General features: G+C 34.6%; 1 protein-coding gene across 1 annotated transcript; it reads right to left on the bottom strand.

The window, feature by feature from the left end:
• Positions 1–3,436: 3,436 nt before the first annotated feature.
• On the bottom strand, positions 3,437–10,823 carry LOC123659129 (putative nuclease HARBI1). Its single transcript, XM_045594387.1, has 5 exons — positions 10,416–10,823; positions 7,937–8,133; positions 6,819–6,948; positions 4,523–4,664; positions 3,437–4,214 (listed from the first exon to the last, which is right to left on the bottom strand). Exons 1-5 carry the CDS (start codon positions 10,722–10,724, stop codon positions 3,592–3,594), a joined length of 1,401 nt encoding a protein of 466 aa, XP_045450343.1. The 5' UTR covers positions 10,725–10,823; the 3' UTR covers positions 3,437–3,591.
• Between the last annotated feature and the right edge of the window lie 9,076 nt (positions 10,824–19,899).

The following is a 19,899-nucleotide window of genomic DNA, read 5'->3' on the forward strand; positions in this document are numbered from 1 at the left end:
AATGTCTACAGTTTTATTTTAAGTAAATAAATAATATATGTAAAATTATAGCTTTTGTACCAATATCTGTGAACACATGAATTTTGTCGCACTCTCTATAACTTCAACATACCTCACTGTTCTTAGAAGTAAGGCGTACTCAATATAGGTAATAAATATATATGTATGTTATGGCACGAAGTAATTTTATTTCAACCCGATTTTGCAAGATAATGTTACACATATAAAAAATATAAATAAAATTTTATATAAGCATATAAAAAAATACATTCTTAGTCTATTTCTAACTATCCGTAAGTTTAATTTCTCTCATATAAAACTAAATTTAATGAATTAATAATTTAAGACTGTATTAGATGCAAAAAATGTATTCGAGGTTACGGCATCAAAGAATATAGCCATCCCCTCTCTTCCCGTGGGTGTCGCAAGAATTTTTAATTTTAATAGCTTTATTTAAAAATAAACATTTTAAACAAATGGTAACAATTACAAAAATTCACTTATGCAGAGGGTTAATTACACAAAAAAATTTGAGTTCAGACTGATCATCCTATATGGATTATAGATATAATCTGTGTTAAGGATGATCAGCCGACCTGCCCTATGCTACAATATATTATTTTGGCACAAGTTCTATAACAAGGGGTAGACATATTTACAACAGATACAATCATACAAAAGTAATAAAGCATGAGGTGCTGAATAAGAAATCAAGTATACGTGAGTTAGTTAGTGTATTTGTGTATGTATGTATGTAAGTGTGTGAGTGTGTGAGTGTGTGAGTGTGTGAGTGTGTGAGTGTGTGAGTGTGTGAGTGTGTGAGTGTGTGAGTGTGTGAGTGTGAGTGTGTGAGTGTGTGAGTGTGTGAGTGTGTGAGTGTGTGTGTGTGTGTGTGTGTGTGTGTGTGTGTGTGTGTGTGTGTGTGTGTGTGTGTGCGCGCGAAAGTGCCTAAGCTAGTACATGTATCAGTTTAAGGTGAGAACAAGAGTCTACAGCTTTGTCAATTTAAATAAAGTAGGTACTAAAATAATATAAGTATATGTAACTTGTATAATTTTTAAATAAATATATTTTATAATACGTAAATACAATAAATAACTACGATTGTATTTTTAATATTACATTTATATTTATATTCTTCTGTCTCCTAGGTCCTAGGTAGCAACAGAATCTTTTGATGAAATTATGTTTAGGTTTTATTTACATTACATATTCTATTTTTACGCCTATTTGAAATAGGAACATAGGAAATCCTTTTATGCTGGTATAGAATAACATTCAAAATAAACAATTTTCTGACACTGAGGATGTTGCAATCCTTATATAATGTCTCCGTGGGTTATGTGATAGGTCGATATGTAGCTACCTTCAGAATGGCACGTTGGGCAACTTCAAGAGTTTTGATAATTTTTTTTGCAGCACCACCCCAAGAAGTAATAGGAAATGATTGTCTGACATAAGGCAAAATATACCTGACGAACAACAGCAGAACCGGTTATATACACTAAAACTTTTTTTTTTTTACTTTAAAACTTTTACTATCTATATATAAAGTCATTACACAATTAATATGACAGAAATGCTTGTCGCGTAGTATATAAAATTTTAACTCAATTGGTTGAAGATATCAGCATCAAAATTGAGTTGCATGATTTTATCCAAACTTACATACATGCATACATTGCAGTTTAAATAAAAGCTTGTAAAAACGGAACCCTTATAGGATCACTTTGTTGTCTGTCTGTCTGTCAAGAGCCTTTTTCTCAGGAACGCGTTCAGATATCAAGCTAAAATTCATATTAAATACTCAAATCTAATTGTCCCTGGGAGCTGTGAAAAAATTAAACTTCTAAGCCAACGCAACCAAAAGATACAGACTTATCTTGTTTATGCTGCAAATTTTTGACACACGCAAGGGAATCAAAACTTATAGGGTACTTCCCATGAACTCAAAATGTTGGAATTTGGTACAAAGTAACCTCTTATAGCACAGATAAAGGAAAAATTGCGAAAAGCATAAATTTTTAGTTACATCATATAATAAAAATATTTTTAATCATTTTTGTACGGAACCCTTCTTGTACGAGTCCGTCTCGCACCAGGCCGGTTTTTTTTTTTTAATATGAGAACTCTTGCAAAACTGAAAAGAACTCATTTAAATTATATTGCAAATAAAACAATAAAATATTCAAAATATATCTATTCAAATATATGTCATTAAGCATCATTTCGAAATATTGATATTTCTTAAAAAATATTTTTAATACTATTTTTACAGCCTCCTGAGTGTCGTCGGTAAATTGTATGCAAAAGTGTTGATTGAGAGGGTTGTGAATGAAACAGACGAAAAAGTATGGGATGCACAAGCGGGATTTAGGAAGGGAATGGGGTGTACGGATCAGGTCTTCTCTTTGCGGTGCATAGCCGAAGTGTTTGGCAAAAAACAAAAAAGTCTATTTATTGCGCGTTCGTGGATTTAGAAAGGCCTATGATAGTGATGAGGAATGAATTGTGGGCAGCGTTGTCTGTGAATGGTGTGAGCAGTGTCCTCGTACGAGCATTGCAATCTCTTTATAGGGATTCTAGTGCTTGTGTGAGGATAAACGGGGCATACACTGAATGGTTTAATATCGAAAAAGGTGTTAGACAGGGATGTGTAGCGTCACCGTGGCTGTTTAATCTGTTCATGGACAATTGTTTGACAGATTTAAAAGATAATGAAAGTGGGTTGAGAATGAATAAGTTACTCGTCAAATGTCTTCTCTATGCTGATGACCAAGTATTACTTGCGACTTCGGTCGATGAGTTGCAGATGGTAACTGCTATGAGTGGAGCTTTTGTAAGAAAGGGAATGAAGATGAATGTAAAGAAGACGAAAGTGGTGGTGTTTGAAAGAGATGAGGCAGTGACAGACTGCAATATTGTGATTGAAGATGAACAAATTGAACAGGTGAATGAGTTTGTGTATCTGAGTTCAAAGTTTACAAGAGATGGAAAGTGTGAGAGTGATATTGAAAGAAGAGTGAATGCAGCAAACAGGGCGAATGGAGCTTTGCAGTCCTTTATGAGCAGTCGGAAGGTGTCTAACAAGGCTCGTTTGGCTGTGGACACTCATGTGCGGAAGTGAAAGTTGGGTATGGCAGAAGAAACATGAAAGCAGAATAAGTGCAGTTGAGATGAGAGCGTTAAGAAGTATGATGGAGTTAAACTGAATGACAAGGTAAGAAATAGTGAGATAAGGAAACGTTGTGGTCTGAAAGAAGATGTAGTGACAAAAATTGAGAAAGGTATGCTCAGATGGTTTGGTCATGTCGAGAAAATGAGTGGAGAACGATTGACGAAAGGAAGTGGTAGACCTAGGCAGACGTTCCGAGGCCAAATAAGGGACGTCTTGAAAAAAGGCCACGTCGAGAGTACCTAAACCGAAGAGCATGTATGAAGGGAATAACGAAAGTGGACGAAGCGAAAGAAGTATGTAAGGATTGTAGCAAGTGAAAAGAAGTGGTCTCCTGCGTAGCCCTACGGGAAAGAGGCGTGATTATATGTATCTATGTATTTTTACAGATCTAAAAATAATACTGATGAGATTCATTAGTGTTGGGGATAATGACCCCAACTGGGAGCAACGCTGACCCCCAAACCGTATGGGTTATTCATAACCAGCCGGGGCCTTTTGGGGTCCTCGTGGACAGTCTGCGGTTGTACCATTTGATGAGGATGGGGATGGGGATGGGGCTGAGATTCTAATATCCTATCCTTTTTCGACATTCTTTTCTTTAAATTTGAGCAGGATTCCGGTGTAACTCTCCTTTCGTTCCATAACCGTTCGATCAAAACTGCCCTCGCCTGGACTCCGCTTGGATCTTCCACTTGTTTCCTGGATATCGGAGCATTAGCTACCCTCTGCTTCATCGCTTCTAATCTTTCCTCTGTTTGAGTCATTTGCACAACTGGCAAGCCGTGTAAATTACATATATTATGAAGGATACAACAGGCAACTACCATCATCGCTACCGTATTCGGGTCAAACTGCTTGTTACAGGACGCTTGGAGACACTTCCATCTTGACTTCAGTTGCTTTATCGTCTCCATAACCGTATTATGCGCTTGTGCGTGTATGTTCGTGTAGTACTTCTCTGGTGAAATTGGTGTTTTCTTTGTAATCTTCGGAACCGGTACCATTATGTAGGGTTTCTGTGAGTAATGTGGACCACCTATAGTTTAAAAAGTTATTATTTATTACATATTTTAATTCCACAACAGTAAGAGTTGAGTCGCCCGTATGACACTGAGTCGGAGGTATGACACTGAGTGGGAGGTATAACACAGAGTCGAACATATGACACAGGGTCGTAGGTATGACACATAAAATCGCACATATGACATACAGTTGTACTATTGTACATATTACACGATGCATAAGAGTCACACGTATGTATGTCAAGTGTGTGTTACCATTATGTGGACCTTACGTTTGTTTGCCGACCCACTCGTATAAAAAAAGTATAGTATATAGTCTCACCCAACAGCCAGCAGGGCTCCCGGGCTTGGTTGAGGCTAGTGAGGTCGACTCTAACGGCGTGTTTAGCTAATATGGCATCGTGAGACAACGCTCCTCCCGAACTAGCGTCTACGCTCAAGATGTTAAGGTTGCTGTCGCTTATCTGAACAGAAAGATAGAAACTTTATATAAATTTATACAAAAAAAATTAATTGGGGATTTTCAAAACTATTTTGAACAAAAAACCTCTTTCTTCAAAAACTGATTTTCAGTCCCCCATGGCTATTAAAAATCGTATCTCTAATTTTTTTTTCCACAAATCAAAACCTTTTAATTAGTAAAATTAGCAGTTTATGAAAAACCGATTTCGACCCCAAGAGGCTGATATCTATCACTTAAGAAATCTCTGATTTCAATAATGAAAAAATTTGGAGATCAGCATAACATTTTCTCCCTTAAATCTGTCATTGCTGCAAAAATATTTGGCACATTTTATAATCTTTTTATTACTTACTAGCTGCCCGGACAGACTTCGTTCTGTCAGAAGTTAATAGTTACAAATTTTATTTTTCATTTTTTTTTATTTAAAACCTTCCGTGGGCTTTAAGGAACATACAAAAAAATAAATTAGCCGAATCGGTCGAGCCATTCTCGAGTTATGCGCTTAGCAACATTAATTTTTATTTAAGTACATAGATTTAACAATTTTTGTAACTGCTTACCATCAAATAGACCTTGTGTTTCTCGGCCAACATAGTATAATAATAAAAGATATGATACTCAGTTAATAATCCGTTATTTTCGTTATATAATATATATTAATACGCTAAGGTTAAGATGTTTGCCTCCCTTTTTAGAAAAAACCTCACAATTACTCCACATAAATTATACATCATTTTATAAATAATTACTTGCTTTACCAGCATCAACAGCTAAAAATTTATTATTGCTTTTGTTTTTGTAAATTAATTATTAAAATTATATATATAGATATAAATTAAGACACAATACAGCAATGCTGCCATCTGACGACTTTAATTTTGAAACAACGTTGACATGATTAATTTTTTTGTTCAATTTCAAATCTACTCACGTATAAATACTTTTTTTGTAATTTTGTAGTGCTAATTATTATTCTCGCTCAGCGTACAATGGAACGGGCCATGCTTAGGGTTTCTCTCAAAGATAGAATTAGAAATGAGACTATCCGCGAGAGAACGAAAGTAATCGACATAGCCCACAGAATTAGCAAGTTGAAGTGGCAGTGGGCTGGTCATCTGTGTCGCAGGACCGATGGCCGTTGGAGCAGACTTGTCCTGGAGTGGAGACCGCGTCTTGGCAAACGCAGTGTAGGACGTCCCCCGGTCCGTTGGGTCGACGATCTACGTAAGATTGCCGGTGTAGGCTGGATGAGGATTGCGGAAAACCGGGATGTCTGGCGCGAACTGGCGCGAACACACAAAGATTAGCGCATTTTAAAATGAATACTCTTGCCGATCGAAGATGCTTGTTGGACAGCATGTTCCTGTTCAAATTAATTAATGGCATTCTGGATTGTCCAGAATTGTTGTCAAAGATACTAATCACAGCACCATCCAAGTCTTTGCGAATGAGTAAACGTATGATTTTCTCAGTACATTCTTCTAAGACAAACCTGGGCCATAATTCCCCGCTAAACAGGATAATGAGGTCCTATGGTATTATAAGTAGGAGTAATGAAATTGACATATTTAATTCCAATGTATTTAAATTTAAGAGAGAAATCATGCGTATTTTGAGCAGTCATAAATGTTAATTATTGATAATTTTTATTAACCTAGATTTCGTCAATTTTTGCTTATATATTTTTTTTCTTTTTAAGTTTTTTGTTTCATTTTTTGTTTTATATCTTGCTTGATTATTGATTGGTTTTAGTTTTTGTTTAATTTTTCTTATTTTTTGTTATTTTGGGTAAACTTTATGTAATTTTTCTTAGAATTTAATTTTGTAATTTTGTGTTGTAATTGTTTTATTTTTATTTTTTATCTGGAACTCAACGTTATTCATTTTTTTTTGTTGTTTGTTACCAAATATTGTCAATGTTGTTATCACCTTTAATTAAGATACCACTTGCTTTTTTTTTATTGCACTATCTATGTAACTGCAATGTTTTTAGTGTGTATTTTGTTGGTGATCTAATAAATAAATAAAATAAAATAAACTTGGGGAGGCAGTAGACTGAAATAGGCTGAACCGATACTGATACTGATAATTATTATTATACTTATTTAGTGCGAATTATTCGCACGGGTATAGCAAGGTATATAAATATACTCACAATTTGTACTTTCTTGGAATGGTATGATTTGTTGAAGTGCTTCTTTTGATCCTCATCCGGTCTAGCGATGGGCACATGTACACAATCCACACAACCAACCACATTGGGTATACTGTATTTCATATAAAACCTGAAAGGAATACATTACAAATATTTGACAATGTTTACAATTATATTGTACACCCAAAAAGACTACATATGTTTTAAAAATTAATCATCATCATCATCATCATCATTCCAGCCTATTGCAGTCCACTGCTGGACATAGGCCTCCACAAGTTCGCGCCAAAAATGCGTGAACAAATGTGTGTTGCCCAATAGTCACCACGCTGGGCAGGCGGGTTGGTGACCGCAGGGCTGGCTTTTTCGCACCTAAGACGCTGCTGCCCGTCTTCGGCCTGTTGTTTCAAAGCCAGCGGTTAGATGGTTATCCCGCCATCGGTCGGCTTTTTAAGTTCCAAGGTGGTAGTGGAACTTTGTTATCCCTTAGTCGCCTCTTACGACACCCACGGGAAGAAAGGGGGTGGCTATATTCTTTTTTTTTCGTGCCGTAGCCACACAGCACAGTATTTAAAAATTAAATAAAAAGATAATTAAATTATTTACTATTCATTTATACAAGACAGGAGCATGGTGTAGACATAGAGGATTAAGTTCCAAACCTTTACCTGTATGGAGAAAAGTAGTAGTGTAAGGTTTATAGGCTATTACAATTTAATTAATTTAACGGAACCTCTACCAATTAATTAATGAGTCCTGAGAGGGACAGACAGAATAGAGGTGAGCACTAATCATAAGTAAAATTCTATATCACCTTTTATACATCAATTCCTAAATACCCTGAGCATTGTACACTGTCTATAATACCAGAGGCATCACAAGGACTTTGTCGACCCATATTAGGACGGTAGTACCATCTTCCTAAGAAGTTTGGCTACCTTAATCACACTAGAAACGATACTAGCTAGTTGAAATTAGTATTAGACTTCAATTTTCTGGTTTCAGAGTAATGATCTTTTAATATCATGTAAAAAGCTGAGGTTATTAATAATACTGATTTAAAATCAATATGATGATAGGAGTAACATTTTTAAAACAAAAACCAATAAAAAAATTACCCGTTTTTAACAATTTCTCTTTCATTTCTCAAGTGCGGAAAGTGTATGTACTTTTTGACAATCGTCGGATGGTTCATAGCTTCCGTTACTTGTAGGACTGCTGTCGACACAAAGTAATGAGTTATGCTTGGATCTGTCTTACCTCCGATCCACTTCTGGTATTTACCTGTTGCATAGAAAGCGAGGGTCGCCATAACCTGTAAATTTTAACGAAATGAATAGTTTTGATTTTGTCTATGATAAATGTGAACAGAGTTCTACTTTCATAACAACCCCCCCCTGACTTGTATTCGCATTAGTTGATTTTCCACCTGTCAACAGTTTGGGCATAGACACCTGTGTTGTTATTACCACACAAGTTACCGTTGAAAGTTACCGTTGAAATGAATGTTTCAACTTGAAACATTCATTTATAAAAAAAATAACAAAATACACATCAGCGTCTCAAAACCGTCCGCCAAAAAATAGCGCACATAACGAAATTACGCGCTCATTTCAATCAAATAGTATCGGGTCACTCGTGTCACTGTCACTGCACGCGGCAAACACGTAAAAAAATTTAAAATGCCAGTGTTGTTTGAATATTTGCAAAGATATGACATCAAGAACGTAAAAAAAGGATAGGATATCGTACTTCCGACAAGTAAAAAGTTTATTGATTTGATTTGTTGTAAATATGACTAAATTCAGGGAGAAATAGGTAATTATTTTTTTATTTCTCTTAAACCTTCACTACTTCACTAGTTAGGTTTTAGATACATAACGGAACTCTTCATAGAATAATTGCAAAGAGCGAAACAAGCTTCAGTGCCACTGTGCTATATAAAACATTACTAGGCCTGCTAGTAGTTCTTTATCATTTTGATGTTGCTTACAGATTAAAATACCAGATGATGATCGTGATACTGAAGTCTGTTATACATCTCGTAATACTTCTCTAAGTATAGGTTCATTTTGGATTTGCCTCGAAACACTCGAATAAAAAGGGGAACTTCAAATCTGCAGCAAAAAGTTGATCAGCAAGAAAAAAAATCAACGATGTTTAAGGAAAACAAACCACCACTTCCACCACCACCACCACCACTTCAGCCTATCGCAGTTCACGCCTGGACATAGGCCTACACAAGTTTGTGTTAAAAATGGCGTGAACTCGTGTACGGGCACATAGTCACCACGCTGGGCAGGCGGTTCGGTGACCGCAGGGCTGGCTTTGTCGCACCGAAGACGCTACCGTCTGCGGCCTGTGTATTTTAATGCTAGCAGTTGGATGGTTACCCCGCCATTTGTCCGCTTTTTAAGTTCCAAGGTGTTAGTGGAACTTTGTTATCCCTTAGTTACCTTTTAGGACATCCACGGGAAGAAGGGGTGGCTATATTCTTTACTGCCGTAACCACACAGCAAAAAAAGCTAGTGGATTGACGTTGACTTGTTAAAAAAAACTTTTCACTAAAGAATGCGTTAAAAGTTTAAAAAAAAGATTTAAATTAGACTCAAAGGAAATGGGGCCTTTTGGGCGAATATGAAATAAGGAGAGATATGTTTTAAAAATTGGTCATATTTTTTTATCATAAAATTTAAAATATTAGCTCAATTCTGAATCTGGAAGCGGAGAAAAATGAGAAAGATAGTTTTCGTCAAATTAATAGGGTATCGATTTAACTATAATCGATTACAGAATTCAAAAAGATAAGGTTTGCACTAGTTAATTAACTCAATGATGAATGATGATGATGATGATGATGATTTAGATACATGATTGATCTTGTAAACAATAAAAAGTTTGTTTTTTTCAAAAATATGTAATGTTCATGTTTTATATATCATTTTTAGTAACATGACAAGGTAGGCAGTGCCTTTCTGCCTATAAGAAATGCACGCTACAGATCTATGATTATATATGGTTTTTAATACAAAAAAAAAAACTACATTTATGGGTTTTTACGACAGCATATGTGACCACAGGCTTACCAAAAATGGATATACGACCTATACAATTTTTTTAAGTCCTTTTTTATGGGGTGTATTAACCAAAAATTGATTTTTTCTTAGACGTAAATCCAAGCTAACTTTAAAACTAAAGAAGATAGATAGGTTTTAATGATTTAACCTTTTTCATTCGCAAATTGTAAGAACCTTTCTCATAGATCATTTTTTTATACAAAAAAAGTAAACAGTTGCGTGAACTGCCCGCCTGTTATAAAATAATAATAACATTGGTTTGTTTCCTAGTTAAACACTATATTTAACTCGCAGATATTTATTCTTAATATAAACACAAAACAATTAAAAACACAATTCATTACTTAAAATGCACAAAAAAAAAATTGTTTTTATTGTGAAAGGATCTCTCTAACTAATGCTTTATTTAATTTTTGGCATTTTATTTATAAACTAAGGCCCTGTTTCACCAGTTGCGGTTAAAGTTCAAAGTAAAGTAAAAATAAAACATATAAGAAATAAAATGAAAAGGTTTTCCTACCTTGCTTTCAACAGAGAATTCCATTGATTTAGTAGAATCGGGCATAACTGGTTTTAACTCCTCACAGAGATTTCGCGCCAGATCTTTTGAAATTCTATACGTTTCAATAAACGCGCTATCACTAAAATCAAACGGATCTGAATCGTCCTTCGGCTTAGGTACGCTTTTCTCTGGACTTTTTGCTTTTTCTAAACTGCGCTGCTCATGTTGTTTTTGTGTTTGCGACGAATCCCATTTAAGTAACTCGAAAAATACCGGTTCCTCATCGACTACGGATATGTACCCTTCTTCAGGCGGTTTATCAGCCATTTAGATAGATTATTTCGATATTTTTTTAATCACTTAAAATTAATACACATTTATAACAAACGCAGCTAGAGTCGACGAACTTGACGTAAAGGGTTAAGTTACCAGTTGACAAAATTTTTGTGTAGACATTTGTCTTGAAATGTCAACTTTAAAGCCAAACACACAAAAAAAAATATTAAGTACAATGTTATAAAAAAGTATAAAAAAGCTTAAGTACAATATATTATTTAGAGATAATAATATAATATTCTCAATATGTTATCCTTTAAAATCTGTAAAAATTTAACGATAATGCTTATAATAATATTGCAACATTTATTAATGCCGCGTATTTTTGAAACGTACCATTATTACTGATTTAATAAAAATATTGTATAAAATATCTTTAATACCTATAAATAATCTTGAAAAAAAATCAGAAATATTATTTAAGAACTACCAAAAAAACAATACAAATCTCAATATACTATTTAAGTTTTTATCAACCATACCTAAACGTTTATATATATAATTACTAGCTGTGCCCACGGCTTCGCTCGCGTTGAAATCAGTGTGTCACAAAGTTTTCCCGGCAAACTTCCAGTGAAACTCTCATCAAAATCGGCTTAGCCGTTCAGTAGATTTTGAGGAAATAGATCACATACACTTTTTGAGACTTTATTTTATAATACACCAACTGTTGCCCGCGACTACGACTACGATCAAGATGTTTAACGCAAATTATTTTTTTATTTCAGTCACTTGAAATGCTTATCACGCTGAGTAAATTTTGAAAAGGCACAGGTAGTATAATTTAATAGTTATTTTTATAAAACCTCTCTATACACCACATTTTTAGTTTTATTTTCAGGCTGCAGTATAAACAACCTATCAGCCGAACTTATATCTACTGTATATGTCTCATACAAACCATCAACCCCAATTAAACCCCCTTAGCGGTGGAATATCGCAAAATCCGTTCTTAGCGGACGTCTACTAACTATAATCTACCTCCTTGCTAAATTTCTTCTTTGTCCATCCTAGATGGTTGGATCATCCAGCGGTTTTTGAGTTCTCGTGATGAGTGAGTCAGTGACCTTTCTATTGTATATATATATACAGGGTGACTGGTGAATTACTATCAATATTTGAGGACGTGTTATTTGAAGATCATATATGACGAAAAAAAATTACATATAAAATAAATATTCATAAACTTCTAAGAAAAGTTAACCAACAGTTATCTCGCTAATTACGCGTCGTCTGGACGCCCTAGCTGCGCAGTCGTCACAAAGCAGGTGTGTAGGTATAGGTACATTTAGTTATCGCGCGGTCGTTTAACTACGTCCAAACACCGCCAAGTGTTAACAGGGTAGCAAGCTACTTTTGATAAACCAGTATGATCTAATCCCCCTTCATACTTTAATTTTAGCTTAGGACAGGCAAAAATACCAAAATAAGATTAGGCCGACCCCTTCCCCTTGATAATTTGATAAATATTAATTACGTAAGAATCTAAACGAAAAAATGAATACACGTTTGGTTTGTTTCAATTTTTATTTTTATTTGTACTTTAGGTAGGTACTAATAATTTTTATTTTTTGGTAGTAATAAACTTTTGGTTTTAATTATGATCTTTACCGACATAAGATTTTCAGTCCAGGGGCTTAACAAAAAAAATAATAATAAAAAACAAATAAAAGAAACTATTCACACGCTTCAATAATCCAATTATTATTCAACTACAATATTAAAATTTATCAACGAAATAACGAATTGTTTACGAAAGCAAGTGACGACTAGTCGCGGCGCGGGTTCGTTGCCATAGAAATGGAAATCGCTTACGCTTAAGCTCGGCACTCGTGCGGTTGCCCGCGATTTTTCAAGGTATTTTCACTTTGCGCATTTTTGTAATTTTACCTAAAAACTATCGAGACTAAAGACATAATCGACCCCCTCTCCCCCTTAATCGTCTTACGTAATAAATGAACCATACTTATTGTCTTTTACACGATATAACACGAACGGGTCACTTTTAAGTACTCTGCATTTGTGTATTGATAAGTCATAGCTAATTACTTATGACAGGTCACATTCACACAAGACATATTAGGTATACGCGTAAGATCGATTACTAGGCGCGCGCGCGGGAAGTTGGACGTACTCCGGCGTACAAACCTTATGGCGGCGCTCGCCTAACTGACCTAGTGACCTACTAATCGAATTTAGGGGGAATTAGAATTGGCGGGGGTTGCGGCGGGCGGCGGCAAGCGGCACAGTACAAGGCCAAGGCCGCACGCGCCGCCATTATGGCTGAAAATTAATGTGTCTACATTTCATTTATTTAAATTGAAATGTGTGGGAATTTTGTCAAAAATTAAGTACCTATTTTTTTTACATAATTCGAATGAGAATCATGTACCGAGTATCCTCTGTAAATATTGATAGTAATTCACCAGTCACCCTGTATATATATATATATATATATATATACAGAAAACAAATCGAAATTAAAATATTTAACATAAAAATATTTAAGGGTCGAGTTTTGCAAAATCCGTTCTTAGAGGATGTCTACGTCCTATAAGAAACCTACCTGCCAATCATTACAGCCTATACAGTCCACTGCTGGTCACAGGCCTCCACAAGTTCTGTTCTTATTCTGTTCTATTCTATTCTATTCTGTTCTGTTCTATTCTGTTATATGCTGTTCTATTCTGTTCTATTCTGTTCCATTCTGTTCTATTCCGTTCTCTTTTATTCTGTTCCATTCTGTTCTATTCTGTTCTGTTCTATTCTGTTCTGTTCTTATTCTGTTCTACTCTATTCTGTTCTGTTCTGTTCTATTCTATTTTGTTCTCTACTCTGTTTAGTTTTGTTCTGTTCTCTACTATTCTATTCTGTTCTATTATATTCTCTTCTGCTCTGTTCTGTTCTTATTCTATTCTATCCTGTTCTGTTCTGTTCTATTCTGTTCTGTCCTTATTCTGTTCTATTCTATTCTATTCTGTTCTATTCTGTTCTATTCTGTTCTATTCTGTTCTGTTCTATTCTGTTCTGTTCTATTCTGTTCTATTCTGTTCTATTCTGTTCTATTCTGTTCTATTCTTTTCTGTTCTGTTCTATTCTGTTCTGTTCTATTCTGTTCTATTCTGTTCTATTCTGTTCTATTCTGTTCTATTCTGTTCTATTCTTTTCTGTTCTGTTCTATTCTGTTCTATTCTGTTCTGTTCTTATTCTGTTCTATTCTGTTCTATTCTGTTCTATTCTGTTCTATTCTGTTCTATTCTGTTCTATTCTGTTCTATTCTGTTCTATTCTGTTCTGTTCTGTTCTATTCTGTTCTGTTCTTATTCTGTTCTATTCTATACTGTTCTATTCTATTCTGTTCTATTCTATTTTGTTGTTTATTCTGTTTATTTTTGTTCAAATTTCAAGTCTCTTACTTCAAAAACATAGGACTTTCATACAAACTACCACCCCTGTTTTACCCCCTTAGGGGTCGAATTTCGTAATATCCGTTCTTAGCGAATGTCTACGATCTATAGGAGCCTCCTGCTAAATTTCAAGTTTGTAGGTGTTATAGTTTCGGAGATTTCTGTTCTGTTCTGTTCCGTTCTGTTCTTATTTTATTCTGTTCTGTTCTATTCTGTTCTGTTCTATTCTGTTCTGTTCTTATTCTGTTCTATTCTGTTCTGTTCTTATTCTGTTCTGTTCTATTCTGTTCTGTTCTTATTCTGGTCTATTCTGTTCTGTTCTATGCTGTTCTGTTCTATTCTGTTCTGTTCTTATTTTGTTCTATTCTGTTCTGTTCTTATTCTGTTATGTTCTTATTCTTTTCTGTTCTTATTTTGTTTTATTCTGTTCTGTTCTATTCTGTTCTGTTCTTATTCTGTTCTATTCCGTTCTATTCTGTTCTATTCTGTTCTATTCTATTATATTCTGTTCTGTTCTTATTCTGTTCTGTTTTATTCTGTTCTGTTCTTATTCTGTTCTATTCTGTTCTATTCTGTTCTGTTCTGTTCTATGCTGTTCTGTTCTATTCTGTTCTGTTCTTATTCTGTTCTATTCTGTTCTATTCTGTTCTATTCTGTTCTATTCTGTTATATTCTGTCCTATTCCGTTCTATTCTGTTCTATTCTGTTCTATTCTGTTCTATTCTGTTCTATTCTGTTCTTTATCTGTTCTATTCTGTTCTGTTCTTATTCTGTTCTATTCTGTTCTATTCTGTTCTATTCTGTTCTATTCTGTTCTGTTCTTATTCTGTTCTATTCTGTTTTATTCTGTTCTATTCTGTTCTATTCTGTTCTATTCTGTTCTATTCTGTTCTATTCTGTTCTATTCTGTTCTATTCTGTTCTGTTCTATTCTGTTCTATTCTGTTCTATTCTGTTCTATTCTGTTCTATTCTGTTCTATTCTGTTCTGTTCTATTCTGTTCTATTCTGTTCTGTTCTATTCTGTTCTATTCTGTTTTGTTCTGTTCTATTCTGTTCTATTCTGTTCTATTCTATTCTGGTCTGTTCTGTTCTGTTCTATTCTGTTCTATTCTGTTCTATTCTGTTCTGTTCTATTCTGTTCTATTCTTTTCTGTTCTGTTCTATTCTGTTCTATTCTATTCTGGTCTGTTCTGGTCTGTTCTGTTCTGTTCTATTCTATTTTGTTCTTTATTCTGTTTAGTTTTGTTCAAATTTCAAGTCTCTTACTTCAAAAACATAGGACTTTCATACAAACTACCAACCCCTGTTTTACCCCCTTAGGGATTGAGTTTTGTAAAATCCATTCTTAGGGATGCTTAAGCCTTATAAGGAGCCTACCTGCCAAATTTCAAGCTTGTAGGTGTTATAGTTTCGGAGATTTCGTGATGACTAAGTCAACCTACCATCCCCCGTTGTAACCCCAAAATGGATTTATTTTCTAAAGATACATTATTTGGACACCTTCTCACCATCTATAGAGCATACATTTTAAATTTCAAGTCTCTTACTTCAAAAACATAGGATTTTCATACAAACTTCCAACCCCCGTTTTACCCTTTAGGGGTTTAGTTTCGTAAAATTCGTTCTTAACGGATGCTTACGTCTTATAAGAAGCCTACTTGCCAAATTTCAAGCTTGTAAGTGTTATAGTTTCGGAGATTTCGTAATGAGTGAATCAACCTACCATCCTCCGTTTTAACCCCAAAAGGGAGTTGATTTCTAAAGATAAATTATTTGGACACCTTCTCATCTTATATAGAGCATACATTTTAATTTTCAAGTCTCTTACTTCAAAAACATAGGACTTTCATACAAACTTGCAACCCCCGTTTTAGCCCCTCAGGGGTCGACTTTCGTAAAATCCGTTCTTAGCGGATGTCTACGTCCTGTAAGGAGCCTACCTGCCAAATTTCAAGTTTGTAGGTGTTATAGTTTCGGAGATTTCGTGATGAGTGACCTTTCGCTTTTATATATATTATAGATTATAGATATATATATTTTTAACAATTGACTTTTACATATACTAACGTTACATATATAAAAAATAATAATAATAAATACACATAATTTATATGTGGCATTTATGGTGGAGACCGCGTCTCGGCAAACGCAGTGTGGGACGTCCTCCGGCCAGTTGGACCGACGATCTACGTAAGATTACCGGTATGGGCTGGATGAGGATTGCGGAAAACCGGGATGTCTGGCGAAACTTGGGGAGGCCTAATTATGTCCAGCAGTGGACTGCAATAGGTTGAGCTGACTGACTGACTGACTGACTTATAGTGATGAACTGACTTATAGTGATTGTGAACTTTAAAAATACGTGTATTTAATTATTAAAAAACTCTCCTTTTTAACCGACTTCAAAAGCGGAGGAGGTTACTCAATTCGACCGTATATATATATATATATATATATATACGGTCGATATATATATATATATATATATATATACGGTTTGATAATTCTTTTTTTGTTGGAAAGGAGATATCCCTAGAATGGTACCACGATAAGGAAACCAGGATCTGATGATGGGATCCCAGAGAAATCGAGGGAAACTCTCGAAAATCCGCATAACTTTTTACTAGGTGTACCGATTTTGATGATTTTTAATTTAATCGAAAGTCGATGTTTATCATGTGGTCGCATTTAAATTTCATCGAGATCTGAAAACAACTTTTGGAGTAATCTTTGATAATGCGTATTTACTTAACAAACTATACAGTATATAAATAATAAAAAAAAAAAACAATGGAAAACTTCCGGATTCGTCAACACGGTGCCAGGGTATTTAAGGCACCTGGTCGCTACGTGGGCTAGAGCTGGCCCTGCCATAATAAAACAGATATAATCACAATAATAATTAAAAACACAATAAAAATATATATATTATCTTCGTTTTCATCTATAATTAAATGCGGAAATTCGTGAAGATGGTGGGGTAGAAGTTTATTAATCTTTCAGGCAAAGAATGCTGAACTGATGGCAAGTAATTTTAGTACGAAGATACCTCTGGAGATCCAGTATAAATAGAGTAGCATACTCTTTATTTCGAAATTCCTACGGGATCGTAAACAATGCGCGTGACGATTTATACACTTTTTTACCGACTTAAAAAAGGAGGAGGTTACTCGATTCGACCTTTTTTTTTTAAGAATGTTCGGGGATAACTTCGTCGTTTATGAACCGATTTTGATAATTCTTTTTTTTGGGAAGGGGATATCCCAAGTGTGGTACCATGATAAGGAAACCAGGATCTGATGATTGAATCTTAAAGAAATCGAGGGAAACCCTCGAAAGTGGAGCAGCGTGGTAGGTATGCAATACGAATATGGATTAAAAGCACAGTGGGGTGACCCACAACAGACGTCCAAACTGAAAAGAAATATTTGTACATACAAACATCCATCCCGAGCGAGAATCGAACTCGCAAACCTCCGGTGTGTAAGTGCCAACACGGCAAACGCATCACTACACCGGAGCGGTTGTTTGCTGTTTATTATTATGTTCTAAATTTACTTACTAAATCTAGAAAATGATAACACAGAGACAGAGCTGTTGGACTCGTAATCCATTAAGATATATGATATTCGAAGAGATAATGTCAGTTGTGGTTGAAAAGATTCTTATTTTGACATAAACATGAATGCAAATCTTGTTGCCGATACTTTTTATTTACCGGAGTACTTTATCGAATAATTTGATGATGATGATGATTATAAAAATATCAAAAAATAAGCCCACCATTGAGGTAGGGCACAGCAGGAATTTCCTGCTCAAAATATGGAGAACCCCGACTGGGATAGTACCTCAACCTTACAGAAGATCACAGCTAAATAATACTGTTTTCAAGCAGTATTGTGTTCCTGTTGGTGAGTAAGGTGACCAGAGCTCCTGGGGGGATTAGGGATTGGGTCGGCAACGCGCTTGCGATGTTTCTGGTGTTGCAGATGTCTATAGGCTACGGTAATCTCTTACCATCAGGTGAGCCGTACGCTTGTTTGCCGTCCTAGTATTATAAAAAAAAAACGATTTTTAGTATATAACTCTGTAACAAATAATACGCTTTAGCTAAATTATTTGGCAATTTTTTGTTATTTAAATTTTCCGTTCTAAATATATATACTGATATTGATTTATAGGTGACGTTATAGAAGCGTATAGCCTTCCTTGGCAAATAGGCTATCTAAATACCTAAATAATTTTTCATTTCAAACCAGTGATTCTGAGATTTGTGACTTCAATAAAAAAAAATCTGTCTAGCTTTATAAAATTATGTACTTTTATAATCTGTAGTAGCATAAATAGCCAAATACACAATTGTTTATCTCATTAAGAACATTACAAAATTTAAAAAATAAATTGTTTACGGATTCGAATCGTCGAACAAGAGACAGACACTAAAATCTGAAGATGAACTAATTTCTCTACATGTCAGATAAGAAATGGGACTAAATGATATCAATTCTAAATCACGTATACTGTTTTCAATCGGGTGAAGTAAATATTTTTCATTTTTAACATTCATCTTTAAGAATTGTAAGACGCATAGATAAGTAAAGATATATAAGAAGATAAATAAAAAGCGAGATTGCGTTTTGTTGTAGAAATTAAATTTCGTCAAATTTCAGAACTAGCTGAGACTCTACCCACAATTCTTTTAGGAGCTCTGGTTACATTAATTACCACAGGAATACAACACTGCTTGAAAGCAGTATTATTTAGCTGTAATCTTTTGTAAGGTTGAAGTACTTGCCCAGTCGAGATTCTCCAGATTTTGAGCAGGTTATTTTCTGCTGTACCCTACCTTGTGTGAATTCTATACAAAAAACAATAAAACTTATATAAATATGCAGTAGTTGATTGAGTTGACATCTTAAGCCAAATCATACGATTTTTTTTCCATTTCTCGTCACTCCTCACATAACAATAGCTTGTAGTGCTTATTAATTCCTCAAACATTAAGGTTTTACTTAAAGCAAAGATTTTTCTAAGATGACACAACGTTTTTTCTTCGCCTTTGTTATAATCACATAATGTGTTTCAATATAGCAATAATTATAGAACAAAAAAACTATTGTATATTCTAACAATAACCTCAGTTACCTGGTAGAGATCTCAATCGATAAGATCACAAATCGAACAAAGATAAGATTCAATTGTTTGTTTTTACATACATTAATTTGTTCTTGGTTCACAGTAAATGATATTTATAAACTACTAACTTTCCGCTCGTTCTCTCCCGCGTCGATTACACGATTTTTGGCTTTTCCGTTTTCTCGCATAATAATACAGCCTATATCACTGTAATAGTGTAACATTTACCCGAAGAAAGATTTTTTTAATCCGTTCATTAGTTTTTGAGTTCGTCCCTAACTAACATTCAAAAATACGAATTATTCCCCGTCAAAATATTAGTGTAGATAAAATCATGGTCACCCTATAAAACTAATGATTAATATCAAAAGATAGTATATAAACGCTTATACAGCTTCCATTCTTGCTCGTACGTCCGGATTGATGTCGCTCGTCGTCACTGATGTTATGTGTCACGTCAAACACTTAATTATAAACACGTACAAGTAAATATTTATTTTAATACAAGTCTCAAGACTCGATTCTCATGGCTCAAGATTAATTGTGAAGTGAATTACGGGCCTGCAGATAAGGAGAGTTATGACTTTGTTACATTTCGATTGTAAGGTAGATTTCAGAGGTGA

Source organism: Melitaea cinxia, chromosome 13 (assembly GCF_905220565.1).
Source record: "Melitaea cinxia chromosome 13, ilMelCinx1.1, whole genome shotgun sequence".
NCBI lineage: Eukaryota > Metazoa > Arthropoda > Insecta > Lepidoptera > Nymphalidae > Melitaea > Melitaea cinxia.

Coding starts and splice junctions, on each gene's coding strand:
- LOC123659129 (XM_045594387.1), bottom strand. CDS start 10,724: ATGGCTGATAAACCGCCTGAAGAAGGGTACATATCCGTAGTCGATGAG. Junction 8,134..10,415: donor AATTCTCTGTTGAAAGCAAG/GTAGGAAAACCT, acceptor TAAAATTTACAG/GTTATGGCGACCCTCGCTTT. Junction 4,665..6,818: donor ATTCCAAGAAAGTACAAATT/GTGAGTATATTT, acceptor CTTTCTGTTCAG/ATAAGCGACAGCAACCTTAA.